Here is a 25,719-nt window from a genome sequence, read left to right on the forward strand (position 1 = left end):
GATCCATTTGATCTCAATCTTATTTGTATGGTTTATTGATTTCCGATGCATCGATCTAGTTAATATAGGCTCGTGCAACAATCTAGACGTTGAAGTTGCTGTAGGGATTACTACTGCAAATCTAGTTAACAGATTACAAGTTATTTGTTGCAGTAATCTATAAGTGTTGTCCTGAGTCTAAAGGAAAAATAGTAATCTCTCCTGAAATGAGTGGGCTGTGGGCAGCAAACACGTTTTGAATGTACCATGTTTAGTGATGGACAATGGATTAGTTGCATAGTATACTACTATACTTGAAAGTTGAAACAGTACTGAAATACATATTTACACTTTACACATCCTTCTTTCTCGCTCTATAGCTGTGTGCATCCTTCGTTTTGGATGAGGCCTTGAGGACAGCAAACAGTTGCCTGTCCACAAACATATTCTCTATTGGATTCTGACTTCAAAAAATGCTGTAATCTTGACAATGAATGAGGCTTGATCTGGAAATTGATTATAGAAGGTCCCATCATCCCATCGACATGACCAGTTGTGTTGTTCCTCCCCACTGATTGAAACATATAGATCCCGCACCCAGTTACATGATAGAAAAATCATTATCAACAAAAATAGTCTGTCTCCACTCTCGAGTATGCGCATTATCCTTGACAAAGACCCATAAAGTCATAAACCAGACATCATTTCTGCTGGATATTCTTGGAATTAAGTAGTACGAATTCATTTGTCAATTCGAAAGCTCTATTCTGAGGCTACTAATATAATTGGAAAGCTCGCTCTTTTGTCTTGGTGCAGTTTACTTATTCTCTAAAATCATTATTGCTGTTGTGTGATGACTGATGACACATTTGTTTTGCAATTACACTACAAATAACCACAAAAAATATAATTATTCATAACACTAGTTTGAATGTGTGATAAACGCAGCTCTTAAGAGAGCTTTGAAGCTGAACTAGTGAGACAAATCAATAGTCATACATGCGACATAAGTTTATTGAAATTGACTTTCAAATCAGATATGTTTATATGGAGCAAAGAGACTAGTGCAAATCTCCCCAGTATTCTGTAAACAACATTGCATAATAGTTTTAAGCAGTTGCTGGCCAAGCAGTCATCACTACGTGCCAGGCACTAAGTAGCCATTGATAAAGTCAATATTCAGTAGCAATGGAAGTATGGAAGTAACAGCATCACACGTCTATCGCAATTTGAAAGCTAAGGACAAGCAACCTCTTACAGATAGTCAGATACACCACGCAAGAAAATGCCGCATTGATTGGTTTTGAATTTTTTCTGGTCGTTGTCACCAAAAGATCTGTGTCTGAGTGTTTTTCTTATTTGCTGGTCGACTAGGATTAATACACGAACATATCATCTATAATCACTGTAACTTTTAATGGTGTTGTATTTTCACTTATTCAGCGTGTGTACTTAAAAATTGAACAAACAAATAGCTAGGACACTGATTGTAATCAGTTCATAGTGTTATCTGTTGAAATTTGATATTCATTTCATTTTTTTTTTGGGTAGTAATATGTCAATACAATAGTCTATATTGCCAATATATTTGGATATTTCATCCTTATTAGCAATTCGCAGAATTATTCGTGCTTGAAGGGCAAAACATATAATATTTCTGAATGTTTGAAAGATTCGTGATTTTTTGCCTTGAAACGAATAATACGGATTTTGCTAAAGTTTCAAAAAATCGGCTAAAAAAAATAAAAATAAAAAATAAATGAAAATTCGGTTGCGTTTTTGTTATTTTTTTATATACTTTATGTCTTCATTCTTACTTTAAGTCCCTCACTCTTACATTTTTAGTGATAAATTAATTCAAAAGTTTTGTTTTTATATTTTTTAGACAATATTTAAATTGTCATGTCATAGTGTGTGTATATTTTGAAATTTGAACATTAATTTTAATCTAAAAACAAATAAATGAAAGTATCTGAATGAACCATTCAATTCAATTGGTTTCAATGTTTTTGTAGCTAAATTGTTTAGATATATTTGTTATGTGTGTAAAGAATGGCAACTATTATTAATATTTACTAACATAATATCACAAATTTTTTATTTCTGAATTTTTGTAACCAAACATTTAAAACGGATATTAACTAAACACCGCATAATTATCGTATTGCGAATTTTTTATCAAATATTTAATTATACCGTTTTTTTAAATCACCGAATAATTCTCGAATTATTTCCATAACGAATTTTTGCTGTATCCCTACTTACTAACAAGGATTTCATGTCCCAGAGAGTCGGACCTACTTATCTAAAATTCTGAAATACTGTATTAGAATTCCATTAAACAGGCTTGCAGTATGCCAGCACTGAATTACTGAATATATAAATTGGTGTTGCACAGTGCAACTCTTTAAAGTTTAACCAAGGGGTAATCGACTGATTACCCTAAAACAAGGCCCAAAGTATGATGTTTTCCATTTTAATAAAGAAAAATAGGACCCACAAAGCCCATGTGCAAACAAAATGGGCCCCACTCGACTTGGGCCACACATGTGCCTGCCAACTCTCTTCTCTCTGTCTTTCCCCTTCCTTCCTTATTATTTCCCCTTCCTCTTTTCTCACTCTTCCTTCCTTCCTTCCTTCCGTCTCCATTATCTCCGCCGCTTCTCTCTCTCACACACCCAGCAATGCTTCCCTCTCAAAAATCTACCTAAACAAACCCATTTTGTTTTTTTGCTCTTCAAAAACCTCCATTTCATTACATTGGAAAGTTAAAGATTGGTTTTTTATAACTTTTTCTTCTTCATTACCCAATGAAGAAGAAGACCCGTCTTTGTTTTTCAAATATGTTAGCTTTTTTACTTGTGCTTTTTACTTTATTACAAGGGGAAGTAGTAGTTGCACAAGGTACTACTACTGATGTTACAGTTATGAATGATTTAAAGAAGGGTCTTAAACTTCCATCACAACTAGATTGGTCAGACCCAGATCCATGTAAATGGCCATCAATAACATGTACAAACCAAAGGGTATCTCGTATTCAAATCAAAGTTGGTGCAGGAGGAGGAGGAGGAGTTGTTACTGGAACACTTCCTGATAGTTTAAACAGTTTATCTGCGTTGGAACACTTGGAGCTTAGAGGAACTCAGCTTTCTGGTCCACTTCCTACTTTAAATGGTTTGAGCTCATTACGTGAGTTACTTATTAGTCAGAATCAGTTTACTTCAATACCAGTTGATTTCTTTCAAGGGCTTACTACTTTAGCAGTTGTCGCGATGGATTACATTCCGTTCCAGCCATGGCAGATTCCTGCTAGTCTTCAAACTTGTTCGAGTTTGAGTAACTTCTCTGCGAATTACGCGAATGTATCTGGTAATATTCCTGGGCTTTTTAATGGAGATAGTTTTCCTAATTTAGTTGAATTGCATTTGGCTGGAAATCAGTTGCAAGGTGGATTGCCTTTGAATTTTTCGAGCTTATCGTCTTTAGTTTCCCTGTGGTTAAATGGGCAGAATTTATCGGGGACTATTGATGTGGTAGGGAAAATGACTTCATTGAAGGAAATTTGGTTTAATAAAAACGTGTTTACTGGTCCTTTGCCGGATCTGTCTGGTTTACTAGCTTTGTCGGATTTTAATATTAGGGATAACCAGTTTACTGGTCCTGTTCCAGAGAGTTTAACGTCGCTTAAGAGTTTGACAGTTGTTAATTTGACCAATAATAATCTTCAAGGACCTATGCCAGTGTTTGATAAGTCGGTACAAGTCGATATGACTGCAAATACGAATAGTTTTTGTTTGGATACTGTAGGTGCCTGTGCTCCTTCTGTGAACACGTTTCTGGCAATTGCAAAGAATCTGGGTTATCCTTATAGGTTTGCGGAGAATTGGAAAGGTAATGATCCTTGTACTTGGCCTGGAATTTCATGTCCCAATGGGAACATTACTGTTATTAATTTTCAGAAAATGGGCCTGACTGGTACAATTTCACCTAATTTCTCTTCAATTGTATCAGTGCAAGTAATTGATTTGTCTGACAATAACTTGTATGGTACAATTCCAATCGAGCTCACGACTCTGCCTGTGCTAACAAAACTTGATCTGTCGAACAATAAGCTCACCGGAAAGGTCCCTTCTTTTAGAAATGGCATTATAAATACGGATGGAAACCCTGAGATTGGAGTAGAGAAGGAAACTCCTCCCTCTCCTGGCTCACCGCCTCGGGGTCCAGGTAATACACCGCCTAGTGATAGCCCTGGGAAAAAGAAGTCGTCAGTTAATGTTGGAGTTGTTGTGGGTGCTGTAATCGGCGGTGCATTTTTTGTTCTGTTGGTTGCGGGGGTAGGTTACTGTCTTTACAGGAAGAAACACAAGTCTGGTAGAGTTCAGAGCCCCAATACAATGGTTGTCCATCCTCACAACTCTGGGTCTGATCCTGATATGGTCAAAATCACGATTGCTGGATCAAACGTAAATGTAGGCGCAGTTAGTGAGACTCACAGCCATGCAAGCGGTGGGCCGAGTGATGTCCAAATGGTTGAGGCTGGGAACATGGTTATAACCATTCAAGTCCTAAGAACCGTGACCGACAATTTTAGTGAAGACAATGTGTTGGGCCGTGGAGGTTTTGGGACCGTTTACAAAGGGCAGTTACATGATGGATCAACAATTGCAGTGAAGAGAATGGAATCTGGTGTCATGGGTGAGAAGGGATTAACTGAATTTAAATCTGAGATTGCTATTCTGAACAAGGTGAGACATCGACATCTTGTTTCTCTTAGCGGGTACTGTTTAGATGGGAATGAGAGAATCCTAGTGTATGAATATATGCCCCAAGGAACACTAAGCGACCACCTTTTTAGCTGGAAAGAGAAATTTCTGAAACCACTTGAGTGGACAAGAAGGTTGAGCATTGCCCTGGATGTTGCCAGGGGAGTTGAGTATCTACACGGACTAACTAGTCAGAGCTTCATCCACAGAGACCTTAAGCCCTCTAATATTCTTCTGGGAGATGATATGAGAGCAAAGGTTGCAGATTTTGGTCTCGTTCGACTTGCTCCTGAAGGGAAAGCCTCTATTGAAACAAGACTTGCGGGAACCTTTGGGTATCTAGCTCCAGAATATGCAGGTAGTCATTTACTCCGTCTTATATGTTATTAGAAATTGTAGAATTTTGCATGAGTCTGTTTAATTGGAACATTGCCGTGAGCGTAAATAGACAATCTAAACAGCACAACAATAACCAATTGATAAACCTGCCCTTCTTGGAGAGTGTCCAAACGTGATAAAAAAAGAATTGTATAAATGCTTCAAGCATTTTGAAGCTCAACCCTATGCTAATACACAACATGTCACTTCAAAGCACTGCTCTCTTGCAAAAGCAACCTGGTTCTTACATTCTCCTCTAGTGTACCAAGTAAGCTTTACATAAAACTAGTAAATAACAATGAAACAAGAAGGTTTTAATTACCAGCTGTAATAAAGTTTGTGAGAGTTGTTCCCAGATGAAGTTGTAGAAGCTTTATTATTTGTTTATAACTGCACCTGCTCCAACACAATATTGTTTAGCGATTCATAAGTAGCTCTAGTTATGTTTTTGTTAAACGAAGAATATTTTGACTATGGTTTCAGAAATTACCCAAACTTGTGATGGTGATGGTGATATTTTGGCCTTATTTTTGGTGATGGTGTTTCTAAATTTTATGGGAATATGCTGGCATATTTAGCTTTTGAGGATGACCATATACCTAAAAACTGCATGCCTGTAACCTTAGTTATTCATATTGCTCTCTCGTTTCTGGGGATTTTTTTTTTTCCTTTTTCTATTTTCAGTGTGAATTGAGAGGGAGGACACACACTTACAAGTTTTGATTTCTTTATTTTGTGACTTGCATGATTATATCATCTGTAATTGAGGATATGATTATTGAGACTCATATAAATGAGAATCTTTTTTTAGTTAACAAAACACGTAAGCATTTAGTGGTTTTCCTTTTCATTTTTGTTTGCTGAAAGTGTAGTAAAACAGTTGCACACTAGAGGTGAAGGCCAATGATGGCCCATTATTGAACCACCGGTTTGTTGGATACTATAGCCCATTTTGGCTTAGTGGGTTGGGTGCCAAAGTATCCCAACAGTAAGCATGTGAAAAGCCCATGTAACAAGCACGGCCAATGATTGAGTCTAGCAAGGTTTCGATATATTTTCTCCCACCACTTGACCTCCTATTTATTTATATTTTGGTGACCCAAGAGTTTGCATTAAAATTGTCTGAAGCTTAAACAGTCACACACTCACACATGGTTTCTTCCTTCTGGGGAGTACATGGGGTAGTGAGGAATCCACTTGGGTTTTCCATGTAAAACTGACAAAATAACATGTAAGGGGCCATAAAACAGGACTTCGCTAAATTTATCTGTTTATTCCTTTACTGATTCATTAGATGATGAATTGCTGAGATTAACTTAAGAAGACAGTGCCCTTATTAGGGATATGGAGCATCGACCTACATGAGAATGAGCGCACTTAATTAATGTGAAAATATGTGTTTGATGTTTAGGCCACCTAGTGATGCCAAAACTTGTGCTTCTTGAACAGAAGTACGCTTTATTGCTATATCAGCCCTGACCCATTCTGAGTTATCCTCCAAGGTCATAGCCTTTTGTATCACCAGCTTCTTAGTGTAGTGGTTTCATACCACAGATATCTAGTGAAGTTAGTAATGCCCAAGTTTGTATGCCTGTGTTTGGTCAGTGCTGATAGAAAAAACTCATAGCATTATCTTTTATTTACATGGATTCACTAGATGTTTCAACCGTTTTTGTCTAATTAAGATCAACTTTGGATTATCTTTGATTGGAGCTCTATGCTACGCCAGTTAGGTTGTTGTTCACTGGAAGCCGGAGCCTAGTGATCCGTGTTATTTCCGCATTAATAGGTTGATCAAATGAGTATGTTCTAGTTCTAACATCTTACTAATTGTTATTGTACAGCGACAGGCAGAGTCACTACAAAGGTGGATGTCTACGCCTTTGGAGTAATACTGATGGAGCTGATCACCGGGAGGAAGGCCCTGGATGAAAGCCAACCTGAAGAGAGTGTACACTTAGTTTCATGGTTCCGAAGAATGAACCTCAACAAAGACACCTTCCGCAAAGCAATCGACCCTACAATGGACATTGATGAGGCCGCACTCGCGAGCATCAGTACTGTGTCTGAATTGGCTGGCTATTGCTGCTCTAGAGAACCTTATCAAAGGCCTGACATGGGGCATGTGGTAAATGTGTTATCGTCGTTTGTCGAGCTCTGGAAACCATCAAACACCGATCCTGAGGACATTTATTCTATTGACATGGATTTGAGCCTAGCCCAAACTCTAAAGAAGTGGCAGGCTTTTGATGGGGAGTCTTCTATGGACCGTGATACAAATTCGTTCCTGGGAAGCGTGGATAACACCCAGACCAGCATACCTCTTCGTCCTTCAGGTTTTGCAGATTCCTTCACATCGGCTGATGGGAGGTGAAGGAAGAACAACCAAAGAGAGTGTTGTGAAGAGGGTCCTGGTCGTGTTCATAAGTTTTACTTTCATTGCCTGTAGACTGTAGTTACGTTATGATGTTTATTTCTATCTATCTTGTGTCTCTAGTATTCCTAATCCCCCGGCGTCCCATTATTTTCTTTTGAGTTTGGACAGAGTTCGTGTTTAAAGTTTTCTTTCTGGCTTGGGGTTTTGGTGGGAAAGAAAATAGATTAACTGACAGATATTCAAAATGTGCAATCTCATATCTTTTTTTCTCTCCTTGTTCCACTTTTCTCTTTAGGATGGAATTGTTGCAGGATTGGCCTATTGGGTCCCCTGCAAGTGATCATATCCCTTGTCACTTTAAAACGCAGTAGGACAATGAACAATGAACAATGAACAATGAACAATGAACAGAGGTATAGAAATCATTATCAAAATTTAGATAGTTACATGTGCAAAACCAATGTCATTAACGTTGCTCAGTAGAATTCCTTCTAAATATGCCCTTTAAAGGCTTATACTAACAGTGGGTTGTAAACTTGCAATTCAAGCAATACCGCGTTGAGTTGCTCTCGTTCGTCTAAAAGCCTTTGGAATCATTTGGAATTAGTTGTGAGATGTGACACTATTACTATTCTCCCTACACGATAATTTGGCGTGGATTCCGGGTTTGAAGATACTCCAATTACAGCTCATACCCAGAGAAAAAGAATATATATGTCACAGTTCATACCAAAAGTATGACTGCTCTTTATCAAAAAAAAAAGTATGACTGCTGTCTCCTGCTCTATAAGCTTGCCATATGGCAGATTGGGTAATTTTTTTTAGTATTTAACAGGTAATATGGAATTTCTTTATGTATTCATAGCTGGATGTGGCTTCTTATCTTGTAGGCTATCTGGGCATGTAGTGCTGGAGTGGGTATCTCTACTCCTTTTTGAGGGAACAAGTAGGTCTTGGTGACTGAATAAATGTTGATGATAGAATGCAGTTGGTGTGATTGGCATCTGCTGAACTATTACCACATTAAATAATAGATAGTCTTTTGCATTACAAATGGGCAATGGCATTGGTTTAGCACAAAATCTCGGCAAATTTTTCGTAAATCTATGCATTTTACAATAAGGAATGATATCAAGGAATCAGTATACTCACTTATGTACCAAATACCAATTATGTGGCATTTAGTGCGAAAGTGCGTTGCCTGCAAGCTTTTCTCTAGAAAAATGTTAGAAAGACTCGAACGAGGCAAAGACGGCATGTGGATTGATAATTGATTGATTATTTGTGGGTTGGTAGGCTGACATGGTGGATGGTGGATGGTGTTGTAAGTTGTAACTGCTGTCCCTAACAAAAGTTAAGGAGTATATTTTGGCGGAGTAGCAGGTCAGATGGATACTGGTCTTAAATGCAGCTACATGCTTACATCAATATGGAATTGAAGAAGGAATTGCCGAATTGGAGTGGCCTACCGCAAAGTCCGCAAGAACATGAGACTATGAGAGCATCAGCAGGTCTAAATGTCTAACCAACTAAAGAGCATAACAATTTTGTGATGGGAATAATTGAGCACATAATGATTGCATTAGGACACTTTATCTAATCACTTCTCATTTATCAAGTTATATTCTTGAAAATGTCAATAGCCCCGCTCGATCTTTTCTCTAAGAAGTCTGAATGGGCCTTATTTTAATCTTGAGCTACATTGTATGAATTATGAAATGCACAATCAGACCCAGAAACATACGACACTCTCAAACCCAGCCTAATTCCTACAATCCCAGTCGGGCCATTGTGCACACCGTAATAGAATTGACTTTTGTCTGCGAAGTTGCAAACGTTTTCATCAACTTGAGGGCTGAGGCCTTGGAACAGTAAAAGCCGGGGTCCAGCTTAGTACTCAATTCCGATGGTTATGCAGCCCAATTATTTTGGTCTACTGACAGTCTGAGACAAAGCCCTTCAGGCCCAACAGTCCAACTTGTACAAGATATAAGGTTATTCTACAAGTTTTTAATGGCCTTTTTTTTTCTCTTTTTTTTATTCAGAAAATTGGGAAAATTGGGTATAGATACACAACCGCAAATTTCTTAAGTTAAGAGAAAATAGCAAAAAAAAAAATCGTTTTTCCTCCATAAAAACTGAAATTTGATATCTGTCTCAAATTTCAGACTAAATTTTACAATTTTGACCTTTTTTATTAGTCCCAACTAAAGAAACAACTACCAACAAAAAAAAAGGCTACGAATTAAATCAGTTACCAAAAGAGTAGTGGGTTAATCAAAATAACTAAAATTTATCCGAAATCTACAAAATTCCAATTAAAAGTGAGATGAATTTCTGAGGAGACCAAAACAATGTGGAAAACATCAACTTCAAAAATGGAAAAAAGGTATGTTGATTATAATTAATTTCTTCAATACAACTTTAGCAATTTAAATGCATCTCTGATAATTTTGAATAACATATTTAAGTTTTGTTTGATGTAATTTAAATTGTGAAATTGTGAAAGGACAAATAGTTATATATATATATATATATATATATATATATATATATATATATATATATATATATATATATATATTTGGAGGTGACATACTATTCTAACATACTATCTTGACATACCATCTAAACCGTTAGATCAAACAAAATTTAACATTTCATATTTAACTTAGTTTGAGAAACAAGAATTCCATTTAAAAAACAGTAGGCAAACCTTTCTGGTATCACCATTGATGCTTGTTTTTATTCAAATGAGAAACGTTGTGATTTTGAGTCACACACGAAAACTATATCTCAAAAACTGAATTACACCTACACCCATATTATTTACCAGTTCAACCCGGCTACACCAAAGGATAGTAGCAACAACCATTCGAGCGAGGTGTGTGAAGAAGAAGTTCTTACTTTATAAGACTTCCATCCATTGCTCCGTCAAATAAAGAGTTAGAATTGATTGTACTGGTTTTTCAAGGATATGGATTGTTTGGTTTCCTTTTTCTTGGGGGAGGGATATCTATGTCAATGGTGTCCAAGAGGTACACCTTTAACAAGAGCCTCCTTTTAAATGGAAAATCAAGTGTTCATCACTTAATCCCATGGATGAAGATTCTTAATAAACTCCACAAACTCATCGATTTCAAAAGGCAAATAGCTAAACCATACATTCATACCATGAACATAGGTTATTATTTTCCGGAAAATTTCTGAAGGAAAAGTTTTAAAGAGTAAAGCTTAAACTTATACTCCTCTCGAATTTGATTTCAAACACCCATAAAACCTCAATACAATTATGAACTAATTTAGTGCTCGCATTTTCTTATTAAAGAGGAATCATGAACTATGGATATAACAAAACTTTTCCCCATCTAAAGCACTAGTATTTGAGACCGAAATTCAATTCCAACACGCCTTAGTAAAAGATTAACCAATAGGCTTTATAGCTTTGAGTGCTTGGACTCTTTAGGTTTCTTCCTCAATTCCTAACAATTGAACTCAATTCCTATTAAATAAAATGTGTTGTGGAACAAGTAGAAGAGATAAAATTAATTAAAGGTACAAAGAATCCAACTCTATCCTTCTATAAAAAAACCCCGGATCTTAAAAGGTAGTTTCTTTAGTTAGTCCATTTTACCTTTTAGTTATTCAACCTAGTTGATTCCATGGAGAAAAGGAGATTTTTCAAGAGGGGTTCATTTTTTGTGGATAGAGACAGAAGTGGGAGCATAGTTAATTTGGGAGAAAGAGAACACGTTTAGTTTGGGAAGAAAAAAGTTCACTTTTTGTTTAAAAGCTCAAATGACATTGTTACCTTTTTATGTTTCTTTGTTAAAACAAACTGAGATTGGACCGATAGATTCAATCTAAATCTACAACTTATATATGGTAAGTCAAGATAGTATGTTAGAATAGTATGTCGACGTATATATATATATATATATATATATATATATATATATATATATATATATATATATATATATATATAAGACAATTGTATTATTTGATTGCAGTATATTTTGGAGCAACACATACGCACCCTTGATTGACACGCACACTTACAGCCTGCCTACAATAGATTTTTATATTATTTATTTGTGAATTAAATTGCCAGTTACAAGTGAAAGGGTAAAAAGGAGAAATAAAAAGTTTAAAAAACAGTTAATACACCTAAAAAGTGATGTGTTGTTAAAATTGGAGTAGAATCAAAATATAATATTGGTCTTTCTTTAGACAAAAAACACGCTAAAGAAAGTGTCTAGAGTCCAATTTATAGTTTTTTTAGTATAGTAATGGCCTTTTTTTTCTCCAAAGTTCACATTTTCATGCATGTAGTTCTTACTTCTTACGGCCAACTGACTGGCTGTCTGGCAATATGAGTAATTGAGTATTAATCAGTTTAATCTCAGCAAGGTGGTGCCCTTTGAAATGGTGAGATAGTCGCGACTTTAACCTACACTTGCATTAAATGGTGCAAGAAATTTCTGATAAAGAATATGTTGAGCCCATTTTTGCTGCAACGAATTGCCACGTGGTCATTAATAACGAGAGAAGACCTGATCCGCTTCTCATAATAGTACAAATTTAACACAGTTGTCAGAGTTGAACTTTTCACAAGAAAAAAAGTCACCAGCCCACCGTACATCAAACGTTTTTATTCTAGAAAGAACCAAATTGGTGTACACTTGTGCACCTTTGCAACGCCAAATAAGGGTGGAATTTGAGCCGAAAGTGCATTTGGGCTTGGAGCTCGCTTCGTTTATATATGAGCCGGTTCCAATAAAAGCTTAGGAACAAATGAATTTGATGAAGTTAGTCATATTTATAGTGTAAAATAACCCGATTCTTGAGTTGAGTTTGGGCATTTAAAAGGGCTCGAGCTAAATAATATGAGGCGGCTGTTGCTCAATTTAAAACTTCGCTTAGCTTGGTTAATTGTAAAGGATGTTTAGCTCGAATTCCACCCTTAACGCCAAATTTGTGAATTGCCCCAAATTATGACTAAAACGTTTTTTTTATATAATTTCTTTTGATAAAAACATAAAGCTATGCATAACCAAAATAATAAAAATTTAAATTATAATAAAAAATTTAAAAATACAAGTCTAAAATGCAAGTACCTTATTCCTACTAGTTCACTAATTTTTATCATATATTTATTAAAATGCATAATAATGTCCACCAATATACTAGTCACATTAATATATAATAATGAATAAATAAATGGAGAGTAAAATGATAAAGGTCTTCCAAAATGTTAAAAATTTAGTAATACATTCTTTCTTTTTTTGGTAATTTTAGTAATATATTTTTTAAGACTATTGAATTTGGATTTGTATCTTCGACATAGCAGGTTGACTGATCAAATTTTAAATATAAGATGTGTGTTTGATAACAATTGTTTCACCACATAGAGTTGTCTTTCTTATAAATGTCCACACAATATACTTATATTCTCCACCATTTGTTTCTCGCAACAAATATTACGAAAAATCATCCACCATAAGTGATGCTATAAGGGGAAAAAATAATAAATTCATGAAAATCGAGACATGTGAAGCTTTGACTATGTTGGTTAGTTGGGCTATGACCAAGGGTAACGAAAGTCAATCAGAAATTGAACAAGGTTGATCAGGGAACTTTTGTGTTCGACAGTTCAAGTGATGTATTCTTGTATATTGTTGCAGGTTTTTTTGTGAAAGTGATGGAGTCTTGCTTGCATTGCTAGGGCTATCGTTCTCGGTTCGGTTTCTATCGGGTTCCTATAGAAACCATAGACCGAACCAATATACTCTATTATCTAAAAGTATGTCTAAATCGAAACTGAACCGAACCAAACTTGAATGAAAACTAAGGTGAAACCGAACCGAATGTTCAATTCGGTTTTCGGTTTGGGTCTTCTATCAAGCTTCAAATCAAACCCTATATATGGGCCTACTGATCACCAACCAAGTAAATTTTAATAAATATATTGAATAGTATTGGTGTCAATTTATACATGTTGACAAGTTATAACACCAATCACAGGAAGCAAGTATTTCAAGTGCTCAGTAACATGAACCATTTAGTAAAAAAAAAAATTATAATAAAAAAACTCTAAAATTTCGATATATATCTAACACCCGATTTGGTTCGGTTTATATTGGTTAATTGAACCCCCCAAATTAAAAAAACCGAACCTAACCAGTAGGTTTTGCCTTTTGAAAACTAGCAACTGAACCGAGGAAGTAAAAAACCGTTAATTTCACCCGGTTCACTTCGGTTCGGTTTGATTTTTCGGTTTCCCAATTTTTTTTATAACAACCCTATGCATTGATGATATCTTAATTAGAAGGCAAACGCTAAAATTAATGTATTTTTTTTAGGAAGAAAGGTACCGGATTATATTATTATACTAGTTTGGCACTCTGAGCTTACATAGAATTGTAATGCAATAGTTTATGCAAGTTTATTTACTTATTATTTTCAGAGTAGACAATATGCTCTTCAATTTGAAGTTGTAGTCTTGGTTGTTGATTTTCTTTTTTTTAGTTTAAACTCGAATTCAAAAGTTCAAGCGAATTCTTCTGAGCTTGAGTTTGTGCTTTCTAAATCGAAGCTATATACCACAAAAAACGAGCTTGAACTATTAGCTAGTACAACTAAGTAAGTCTAGCTTGAACATGACAATAATCTACTCGGGTAACTCGATGACCATTAATAGATATACAATTGTTCATATCAAACTCAAATGAAAAGATGACAAAAATTTTCAAAATAAAAAAAAATTGAAGAAAAGGCGATATGATCATAGCTCAATTCAAACGGAATATCGGAATTCCACTAAATATGTTAGTTCTGCAGAATTTTAAAATATCAATATCAACCATAATTTCGGTTTTAAAGTTGTGCGGTATTTTTGTATTTTGAGTACATTTTTTTTAATAAAACCAATAAAAATGTGTGTAAATAATGAATCTCTTAAGAACCAAAATCGGGAATACCCACTAGGAACCAATGGTTATGGGTATGGTTCCACAATTTTAAGAACCGTGAAGAACCATAACCATAACAGAAGAAACTGTAAAATTAAATGGTTTTTGGTTCTTACAACACTAAGAATCGGACCAGAACTGGACTGTTGACACCCCTTGTTCCAACCATAGTATAAAAAATCAAGATATGGATGTTTATTGATACTCAATTTCTTGATATGTATAATGAATATATCCCTCATCTAGGGATATTTTACATTGTTTGATATGCAAATATCGTAGATATATCTAAAATATCGACAAATATGGTAAATATTGTGAATATTTTTTGATATATCATTTATATTTATTTGAAATATAATAGTAAATATTAAATAAAATTATTATCTAAACAAAATATCGCCAAATATCGTAATATATATTAAAATATCATAAATATCAATGATATTTGCAGTTATATATATCTCTAAGCTTATCGCGATATTTATGTATCTTTGACTGAAATCTCAATATTTATCGTGATATTTCACAATATATCGCGATATTTTCTACTATGGTTCCAACAATACAAAATGAAATCGCACTCACAATTTTCCTCCAAAATTTTCTACGCTTTGTATCTCTACTAATTCATTCAACTAATAAAAAATTAAAAACGTATTTTGTTTAACTGTCTTGATTTGTTTTGTCTTTTTTTTTTTCTTCGATAAACCAATACTTTTCATTCATGAACTAATACGATTACAGAAGCACACAAGCCAAACAAGTTACATTGAAGTAGTTTTTGAGTAGTACAGTTGTGTCTAGTAGGTACAATTGTGTCTTTTTTTTTTAAATTTGATCGTAGTTTTCTTTTGTATTTTTGTATTTGTTTTCTCTTAGTAAAAAGTGACACAAGAAGTCAAACCACAAGTGTCACTTTCAAATATTGTGATACGAAAAATTAAGTTAGTTGTGTCACTTTTCCTAGAAGCAACACATTTACCCTCATTCCATAAAAAGTGAAAATCTTATGTGTGTCACTTTTTTGAAAATGACATTGCTCCTAAAAAAAGTGACACAAAAAGCCCTTTTTTTAGTAGTGTTGTGATATCGTGATGGCAGTCTTCAAAGAAGAATATTTAAGGGCTCCAAACAAATAAGACATTCAACGTCTAATTCAACAAGGTGAGAATCGTGGCTTCCCGAGTATGCTTGAAAGTTTGGATTGTATGTATTAGCAATGGAAAATGTGTCCTACGACATTACAAGGTATGCATGTAGGACATAAAGAAGAAACCTATGATAATTTTGAAAGTCGTTGCCGATAAAGACTTGTGGATTTGGCACATATTTTTTGGTATAACGGGTTCAAACAATGACATTAATGTGCTTCAACGTTCTCACATCTTTGACAATCTTATGCGTGGTGATGCTCTTCGTTGTAATTATACTGTGAATGGTCGCCAATACAAAATGGGTTACTACTATCTAGTCGATACTATTGACATGATCAGAGAAAATTGCAAAAATACTCAATACACTTTGTCATATTCATAGCAGAGAAACTAATGTTCAACTGAGAGTTGACTTCATTAATCTCCTTTGGCAATATCGTGCGGATCAAGTAATGTAGTATGAGAGTTATGTATGTTATTAGTGAGTATTATATCTATGTTTGTTATATAGTTTAAGTATTATCTATGTTTGACTTAATGTTGTTTCAAGACAATTCAAATTAAAATTACATTAAAACTTAAAATTAAAATTACAATATTAATTGGAAATAAACTAACAACAACAATGAAAATGGAAGGACTAACAACATTGAAATTAATCTAAGTAGTAGAAACACTACCCCCGCTAGAAGCACCACTATCTCTAGAAACACCACTTGGGGTTCCAAACGTTCCACTCTCTCTCCTTTGGTGCATTATTTTCATTTTTATCATCTTGAAGTATGCGGCAACTTTCGGCTCAAGAGTCGAAGTGTATCTTGTGTTAATATTTTGTTGTTTTTTTTACTTCTTCAACTCTATCAACTTTACCTTATCGGCGGCGGCATTCGTCATTTGTGCCTAATATTTCTCCGTCATCTTATAATCATATCATCCTTTTTTCAACCTTTCTTTCTCACCTCTTGTTCCTTGTGGTTGTTTTTTCTTGGTTTCACTTCTACCTTCGCCACCACCACTTCTATCCTAACTTGTGTAGGAAATTGATCAATTAGAACGCCACTAAGAATTGTCGATGGCGTTATGGGTGTAGAAAGCATGGTTTTGTTATCTATATTGAGAATGATATTGGCTAGTCTCCTCGTTGTAGTGGTGGACCGGCTTTCCAATTATTTATTCCATTTTGGATTATTCTTAAAGAGGACCCAACAATGCTCAAATTGAAAGTATGAGTTATGAGCTAATGAATATGTTGATTTTGCATCAGCCAACTGATCTTGGATCATTGTGCCACTTTTAGCAGTCTCCTCCGAAGTGGAGATAATTCCTACCCACTAGTTGCAAGCTTGTTGAATGTGTCCAAATCGAGTGGACACCGAATCTTTGGTTTTCTTGTTGTTTTCATCAACTCTCTCTTGAAATTTCTCACATATTCTCTCTCAATAGTGTGTGACTCGTTGTCCCGCGCCAACAATTTGATCTTCATTAACATATATCCACGCCTTGCAAAAAGCCTCGACTTTTTGAATTGAGAAATTTGCAGACCTTGTTATAGTAGATTTTTTTTCCTTTTGATGTAGTTGATTGTTCATTTGGATCCATTATTATAGTTGGAGTAGATAAATTTTTTATGAGAATTGAACAAATAGTAAGAAAGTTGTGTGAAGTAGTTGTGTATAAATATACAATTTTATAAAAATTAGTCGTTGGAATAGTTTGGACTATACAGATAAAAGAATTTTTACTGTCCGTTATAACTTAACAAACGGACGATATATTCTGTCGTCTGTATTTTGAACTTAACCGCTGCTAAAAAAATGTGATTGGAATAAGTTTTTTTTTTTTTTAATTTTTGGACAACCAAATTTAGCTTAACAACCTAAAAGCCTATGTAGCACATTGGCTACTCGATCTTAGCTCCACATTGGACTTGTTCTAAAGCAGCCTCTCTTCTAAAAATACACATGCACTAAGTCCAGACAAATACCACACTAACTAAAAAGCTCATGCAACTGTGATCCCACCAGATGTGTCATCTACTACTTTGGTTTGCTAGTTAGTGGTCGAACCGTCGAAGGACAGTCTAAATTATCAATGGACACAGACAGGAGCCAAGACAGAGTAGCCAATGTGGACATGTCCATTGTCCACCGTTATCTATTTGACTCTGACCCAACCCTTCACAGGCGCTACTTTGTATACACGAATGAAACAACCTTGCTGAAGGCACAAATATACTTTCCGTGCATTTAACCTACAAGTCACAATCGTCACCAGTGAGCGTCTTCTAGCCATAGTTCAAGATTCGGAATTTTTGGAATTCCGACAAATTCAAAAACTGGAATTCCGACCCTTATTTCGATATATTCCAAGCGCATTATGAAACTTTATATTTTTCAATCTTTGAATTTTTCAAAAATTCGAATTTTTTAAAATTGAAATATTTTTCAAAATTCCAAAAATTCCGTCGAAATCACTAATTATGGTTCTAGTTAGGATTGTTAATGGGTTTCGATAATCCGATAACCGACCCGAATTAAACCGATAAAAAATGGTTTGGATTTTAAAATTTTAGTTTGTCTTTGACCGAACCAAAACCGAATCGAATCGATAAGATATTGGTTTGATTTCGGATTGCCTTCCTGATATAAACTCGAACTGATAAGATGACATTTTAGTAATATTCATTATTAATTTTGTATAGATTTTATCAATTTTGTGTCTAAAATAAATTAATTTGATGTAGGATTTAATTCATTTTATAGTTTTCGGTTCGGTTCGGTTTCGGTTTGTAATTTTATCTAATTAGTTCGGTTTCAGATGAAATATAATATTACCAGTTTGGTTTGGTTTCGGATACCCAATTATCTTATTGTTTCGGTTTGGATTTTTCTGAATCCGACCAAACCGAACAGATCTATTATCAGTTTGGTTTGGTTTCGGATACCCAATTATCTTATTGTTTCGGTTTGGATTTTTCTGAATCCGACCAAACCGAACAGATCCATTGACAGCCCTAGTTCTACTGTTCTTCATATCGTGTTCAATCATCCATGCGCTTATAAGTTATGACAAAGGAGCCAAGAAGGTTAGTTACTACGTGCGTGTTCAAACTTGAAACTTGAAACCGTGTAATGGCTCTTTTGCATATTGTTCACGCTAAATAAGGTAACTTCAATCCCTTATCTAAAGCATATCTCACATTGCCACCTAGAAAAACCATTGCTTTCTGATTCTTAGTCTTAAATTCAAATCTTACTGAAGTTAGCAGATGAGAACCAGCGGAGATTGGACGGCAGTGTTTGAAATAAAACTATAAAAGTGATGAATTTTTCAATCAGTAAATTTACGTTCATAATGTAATTGGTCAAATCAGCTCTATGCCTCTATCTCAGTAAGTATATTAAACCCAAAATGTGAGTCAGATTTGCCCCAGTGGTGACCCGTGAGTGGTGACACAATCTCAATAATTAATTGAATGGCTTAATTTGGGTGGTTTTTACTTAACGTGAATTTTCAATAGTAGATAGTTTCACATAATTTTAGTACACATTTGGGAGTGCTGCACCTACTAAGGGGCAGAGTAACTAACCACTCCCCAAGGATCTAAATTCACTCCTATCCTATGTTATGGGATTAGTTGGAAAACTAATATTGCTTAGGTGTTGTACGTACTCATGCACCCCAAATGGAGCGCACACGCATTAGGAAGACTAGGTAACCAAGGTGATCACGCATCGGACGAGGGATTCAACTAATTTGAACCTATATTAAAATCCGAATCCCATCTCATTGGACCCAGCTCATTTTATGTGTTAGATGACCTGGATGAAAGGTCCAAGTCAGTAGTTACAAAGTTGACGCGCATTTTGGTGGTCAATACTCACTACGTCAAACTTGAAATAGCGTCCCAACCTGCGCTCCATGTAATACTTGCATGATTTATTCAAACTTAAAGGATTTTATACTGTTCAGTAACTTTTCCCTCTATGAATTATGAGTTGTGTTCTCATTTCTCAGTTTTTCAAACTTCAACGGTCAATATTCATACCAAATACCTTCCAGTCCTCTTCTACTTTCATGGTTATGTTATTTGTGTTGTTTAATTTTAGTCTCTAGTTTGAACACTTCCTTTGACGTATCTGGTTTCTTTGCATATTTTATAAACACAAACCGACCACGTTTGAAACTATCAACTATATCTTTCTTCCATACCTACATATATATCTAACCAAAGTCACACCTTCTCTTCCTCAAAAAACATTAACACATATACACCATAATAACCCATTCCATATATGTATTGTTAAGCTCATTCTTTTAATTTCATAGAGATTGATTAAGTTTCAAAGCTCAAGCTATATCTTGCTTTCGGAGTCCTACTATCGGTGCAACGCAAAATTGGAGGTCAGGTTCAAGTTGATTAATTAGTCCTCTTTTGTGTGTAAAAATTATCAAATAAATTTCAATATGAATTTTAGATGGCGGGAAGGAAGACGTGGTAGGAATGGTGACAAGAAGGCGGTCGATGAGAGCATAAACTTGGAGATCACCATTCCAAACCATTTTCGGTGCCCCATATCATTGGACCTAATGAAAGATCCAGTCACATTATCAACTGGGATTACATATGATCGTGAAAGTATTGAGAAATGGACTGAAGCTGGGAATCAAACTTGTCCAGTAACAAATCAACCTTTAACTAGCGTTGAGCAGATTCCCAACCATACTATAAGAAGGATGATACAAGATTGGTGCGTCGCAAACAGTTCATATGGCATAGATCGAATTCCAACACCTCGTATTCCTCTTGCTCCTTTTCAAGTCACCGAGATGCTTTCAAGATTCAAAGCTGCTACCAATCGAGGAGACCAAGATGGATGCTTGCTTTTGGTGGAGAAGATCAAGACTTTGATGAAGGAAAGTGAACGGAATAGGCGCTGCATTGTTGAAAATGGAACTTGTGCAGTCCTATCGGCTTCATTTGAATCTTTTGCTGCCTCTTCATTTGAGAAGAATGTCAAAATCTTGGAGCAGATCTTAGCATCAGTGGCATGGATGTTGCCACTTGATTCAGAAGCACAATCGTTTCTAGGATCACCAATTTCTTTACGTTGCATGGAATGGTTTTTGAAGAGTGGCGATATCATGAGAAGGAGAAGCACAGTTTTGGTGCTTAGAGAGCTTGTTTCAGTGGATGATTTATATGTTCTTGCCGTAGCTGAGATTGATGGAGTGATTGAGCCATTGATAAGGCTAATCAAGGAACCAATTTGCCCCGCATCCACAAAGGCTTCTTTGATGGTCATTTACTACTTAGTATCAACATCGTCCCAACACAAATCAAAATTTGCAAAGATGGGATTGGTTTCATTGCTCATAGAGATCCTTGTCGACTCCTCCGATAGAAGTATATGTGAGAAGGCTTTAGCTGTTTTAGATGAGATTTTCGGTTGCGAAGAAGGGAGACAAGTGGCCTATTCTCATTCTCTAACCATGCCAGTCTTGGTCAAGAAGCTTATTCGAGTATCGGTTTTGGCAACTGAGTTTGCAGTTTCTGCTGTTTGGAAGCTCTGTAAGAATGAAATAAGGGAAGAGGGGTGTGTCTTACTGGAAGCTCTTCAAGTTGGTGCGTTTCAAAAGATATTGTTGCTCTTACAGATTGGTTGTGCTGACAGAACAAAGGAAAAGAGTACTGAATTGTTGAAATTGTTGAATTCTCACAGAGGTAGATCAGAATGTATTGAGTCGGTAGATTTCAAGAAGTTGGTGAGGCCATTCTAATTAACAACAGTACTGTCATTATATTAGGTAGAGAAGCAATCAAGCAAAGATAAACAAAGTGGACTACATTGTTGTGTACAAAAACATTAATATACAGAAGAAATTTTTTGACGATCTATGATGGGTGTGATTATTGGCCTTGCTGTTTTGGTTTTTGTTATTTTATGTTTGGAAATCTCAACATGTTAAGATTTGATTATGTACTGAAAGCCTTCTCCAATATATAATGAAATAGTGTTATATACTATTTATGAAGATGTGATAGTTGACAGTCCCTCTTTCTTCTTTTTATGTTAGGATCTGGTTAAGTAATTAGCTTTCTGCTCTTGATGAGTATTATCTGGTTTCCGCTCCTAAGTCCTAATATGGAATATCTGGCTAATCTTCATCGGGTTCCACTCTTCTCCTCTGTTGCATTTCAGTTACTGATTTGATGGTAAATAATATGCTTTCTTTGCCGCTTTGTACTTTAAAAACAGTTGTGATTTATGATTGTCTCCTTAAAATGCCTTCTTCTCCATGATCAAAACCAAGTAGAGAGATATCCAGAGAAAGGCACTGACGGTAAATTGATGATGAAGATGATGAGTTTTGTTACTTTCTTACAGAGGAACATATAAGATCCTCACTACGAGAAGATATACGAGCCATTCAATTAACAGCACTTGCCATGAAATGTTAGTACAAAAATGAACCAGTCACAATGGTTGCAGTGATAACACGGCAGGAGAGCATCAATTATAAGACAACAAGATTGCGCGTAAGGTCAAAATTCTCAGTTCAAAAACAGACCCAGTATTTCACATACCATCCGTGTTATTACTCACCCAGTGCATTGGGATGACTGTACATGGGTGAGCGAGTGAATACTAAAACATATTTGCAAGTAACCCCCACTTGCATGTATGTCAATCAAATCCACATTCGCACAAGCCAGATTTTCAGAACCACACATCTTAACGGCAATGCCAAGCAATTTCGTTTTTATTATACATAATAGTTTCCAACAAAAATGAAAGAAAACCCAGCATGTGAAGTCTAACGACATTTCTGTACTGAAGAATCCTAATTTTCCATTACAAAGTACTATTCATTAAACCATTCTCTATCTCCTCCTCATTCAAAAGGCGATCCACCTCAACTGAAATGCTACTGATCCTTATACCTCTTCTCCACTTCTTCCAAGTTCTGAATCTCCTTATAGTATTTGGTGATGCGGTAGACACACCTGCAAATGTAAGAAGTACAGTAACATAAGTAACCGAAAAGATGAACTTCACTCAATTTGGGAAAATGAAAGAAGCTTAGTATGCTCCATAGTACCAGTATAGAAGGCATGCAAGAATACACAGAACGACATTCCTCTGAGCCTTGTATATCTGCACAGACAACAATAGCCAGTAAAAACCAATATCAATTTTCCCTCAAATTATTCCTCATTCTGACTCAAAACCTGCGTCAACTGGTTAAGAATACAGCGAGTTGGTTATTTTACATGTGCAAAGCAACCAACTACATCAAAACCTAACAGAATGACACAGTTTCACATTTCTCTTTTCCCCAATCAGCGAGCTATTTGGAAGGTCCTACACAACACTATGTTCTGGGTCTGAACTATTAAATATTCAATAAAAAACTGCAGTCATGTCTGTTCAAGATGAGCATGTAGGGCTGTCTGTCAAATCATCTTAGATAAGATGAACTCAGGGCGAGCTGAACAATGAATATTACCTTGATTATCGCTTAGATGTACAATAGGTTTGCACTTCGGTTCGTAGTATACCTTCTCTATCATACCACTTTATAATAGTATTAATATCCCTTTTTTACCAAGCAAAAACCACTATTCCATATGAAAATGAATCGCCAATGGCAGCTTCCTCTAGGTAGAAAGTCTATGCACACTTCTATCGTAAATGCCTACTAAGGAAGAGCCACACAAGTCCAAAGAAAACAGAATATGTTAAGAACTTAAGATATTTTAGTGAGAAAAATGGGAATCGATATGATTAACTAGCAAAAGAAAAGTTAAATAATCAAGTGAGTGGAGCAAACGTTCTGGGCCGAGAGGGGGGGTATGTGGCCCAAAATGTCGTTTGGTTGGTTTCTGTCTGTCTGTCTGCTTTTCTCTCTGCCAAAACTCTCTTCTCTCAAGTCTCAACTCCTCTCTCTCTCTCTCATTCTCCTCACTCTCATCTCGATAGCAGGTCCCAACATCACTTCCTTTCTCTCAAGTTTCAACATTGCACGAAGAGCCCGAATCATCAGGTAAACTTTTCTCTCTCCTTTAAATTGTGTCAATTTGTTAATCAATCGTGCTTTACTTTTTCCAATCAATAGAGTCAAAGTTGGATTATAATGAACAATCGACTCTGAAGAGAGCCCGAAACTTTAGGTAAACTTGATTTTGTTTTTTCGATCATATGTTTCTTACTATTTTTATTATGGCTCCAATCTCTATTGGTTCTTCTCAACCCAAATATATTTTTCTGGACATTCAGAAAACATATATATTGGGGGATTTTTTTTCGATAACCTAAACATAATGAGTTGTGGTGATAAGGATCTTTAAGGTATATATTTGTGTGAAACTGAGAAATATGTGTTTACTTCTCACTATAAAAACCTATAATATTTAGTTATTTCCCTGCAGCATGCAATATGTGTTGGCCCACCCTTTTTCGACATACATTCAAAGGCATATGCTTCTGAAGTTTGTCGAGAGGAACATCAAGCTTTTGGAATGTCACTTGTAAGAAACGTTTCCTAATTTCCACAGATGTTGTTCTTAATTGGCCGAGCATTTCCATTGTGTCATTTAGTCTTAAGATAATGAGTTTATATAAATATTTCTTTGTAGGTTTCCATACTTCTTACCCTGCCTCTGCATATCAGTCTTGGCACTAGTTGTCTTTGTTGCAAGTTTTTGGCTTCCGATATATTTCTAAAACAACATATGAATCAAATTACATACCTCTTCTCAGTGAAAATCTCAATACAGTTTTGTCTTAAGGTATTGTAAGTGTCCAGTAGCTAGGGTGGTCAGGGCCTAATGGTTGTACCTAGATGGTCTTGCACTGTATACCTAGTTACCTAGCTTGTGAGCAACAGACTATAATACAATGAGGTTGAAAAAAAAACTATCAGACACTTAAGTTTAACCTAATCAACTTCATTGTCCATTTAACTAATCTTTTAACTCTTTTTTCTTAAAAGCTCAATGGGGTTCTACCTTAAAATGCTATTCTCTATTATTTTAAGTAAATCAGCGAGGCGGTGCTATTCACCTTGTGCTTGTTTACTCCGGAAATTTGGAACTGGGTGAGTGAATCTGTCAAATAACCATAGCATACGCAGGGGCTCCGCTCACGCCCCCACTGCATTGCAGTATACTAGTAATAATTAAAAAAAAATGTTCTATAATAAGTAAGGAACTGAAATTTTCCCCGAGGACAGTTTTAAGACGTGCCAAAAAGACAGGAACAGGGCAAATATGAGACCCCTAGTATATTTAAACATAATGAGCTCATACAGTTTATGTCATTATGCAAGCATCCCTAAATAGATATAAATTGGTAAATATTATAAAAAAACAATTGAATAAATGTTAAAATGAACAATAATAGTCAAAGACTAACAGATTTCTCATAACGATCGCGTTCAGCAGCAGTACAGACATCAGAAGTACACATCAAACGGTGTTCACTCTTCCAATACAGATCTACAAAAGTAAGCTCAGTGAGAAACAATAATAAATATACAAATAATTAAAAGTAAATAACGTTGTTACCTAAGAGCTGGAAAGCTGCAAAAGGAACAAGACCAAGAGCAGGTTGAAGGATTAGTGAAATGAGAGAAACGAGGCGGTTTTTAATGAGTCTTGGTGATGGGAGTGTTAGTATTAGTGCTATTGCTGCTTCTGCTGCTACTACGTATGCTAATATCACCCATTGCAACGCCATTTTTTTTTTTTTTTTTTTCTTGCGTCTCTTTTTTGTTGTTGGTTGGTTTACTTTATTTTGCCTTGGAGTTGAGGAAATAGGAGATGCTCAGTGTGATCAGTTGGTGCCGGTTGCGGTTAATGGGAATGGTGCAATATTGTGGTTTGATTCAGAAATCGGTCCAAGCCCAGCTCAAGTTTTGTTCCAAAATTAGGCCCAATTATGTCCCAAAACTAAACAATGAAAAATCACTTATTTTTGTTATATTATTTGCATTAATGATTTAATCCGTGAGCCGAGCGAACATTTTGGGATAAGAGGGGGTTATGTGGACAAAAACCAAGTCTGTCTCATCTTGGTTGGTTT

General features: G+C 35.5%; 3 protein-coding genes across 3 annotated transcripts; 2 read left to right on the forward strand and 1 right to left on the reverse strand.

Annotated features, from left to right (window-relative positions):
* Nucleotides 1–2,552: 2,552 nt before the first annotated feature.
* Nucleotides 2,553–7,769, forward strand: LOC147521049 (receptor protein kinase TMK1-like). The gene is made up of 2 exons (XM_086581703.1): nucleotides 2,553–5,103; nucleotides 6,968–7,769. The coding sequence occupies exons 1-2, from the start codon at nucleotides 2,790–2,792 to the stop codon at nucleotides 7,495–7,497; spliced, it is 2,844 nt and encodes a 947-aa protein (XP_086437829.1). The 5' UTR covers nucleotides 2,553–2,789; the 3' UTR covers nucleotides 7,498–7,769.
* Nucleotides 7,770–19,831: 12,062 nt separating this feature from the next.
* LOC147521050 (ARM repeat superfamily protein) lies at nucleotides 19,832–21,686 on the forward strand. Its single transcript, XM_086582673.1, has one exon. The coding sequence runs from the start codon at nucleotides 20,099–20,101 to the stop codon at nucleotides 21,410–21,412; it is 1,314 nt and encodes a 437-aa protein (XP_086438799.1). The 5' UTR covers nucleotides 19,832–20,098; the 3' UTR covers nucleotides 21,413–21,686.
* A 664-nt stretch (nucleotides 21,687–22,350) lies between these two features.
* LOC147521051 (uncharacterized) lies at nucleotides 22,351–25,458 on the reverse strand. The gene is made up of 4 exons (XM_086583504.1): nucleotides 25,203–25,458; nucleotides 25,051–25,133; nucleotides 22,736–22,791; nucleotides 22,351–22,640 (listed from the first exon to the last, which is right to left on the reverse strand). Exons 1-4 carry the CDS (start codon nucleotides 25,372–25,374, stop codon nucleotides 22,562–22,564), a joined length of 390 nt encoding a protein of 129 aa, XP_086439630.1. The 5' UTR covers nucleotides 25,375–25,458; the 3' UTR covers nucleotides 22,351–22,561.
* Between the last annotated feature and the right edge of the window lie 261 nt (nucleotides 25,459–25,719).

The sequence above is a fragment of the Coptis chinensis genome, chromosome 1 (genome assembly GCF_015680905.1).
Source record: "Coptis chinensis isolate HL-2020 chromosome 1, ASM1568090v1, whole genome shotgun sequence".
Taxonomy (NCBI): domain Eukaryota; kingdom Viridiplantae; phylum Streptophyta; class Magnoliopsida; order Ranunculales; family Ranunculaceae; genus Coptis; species Coptis chinensis.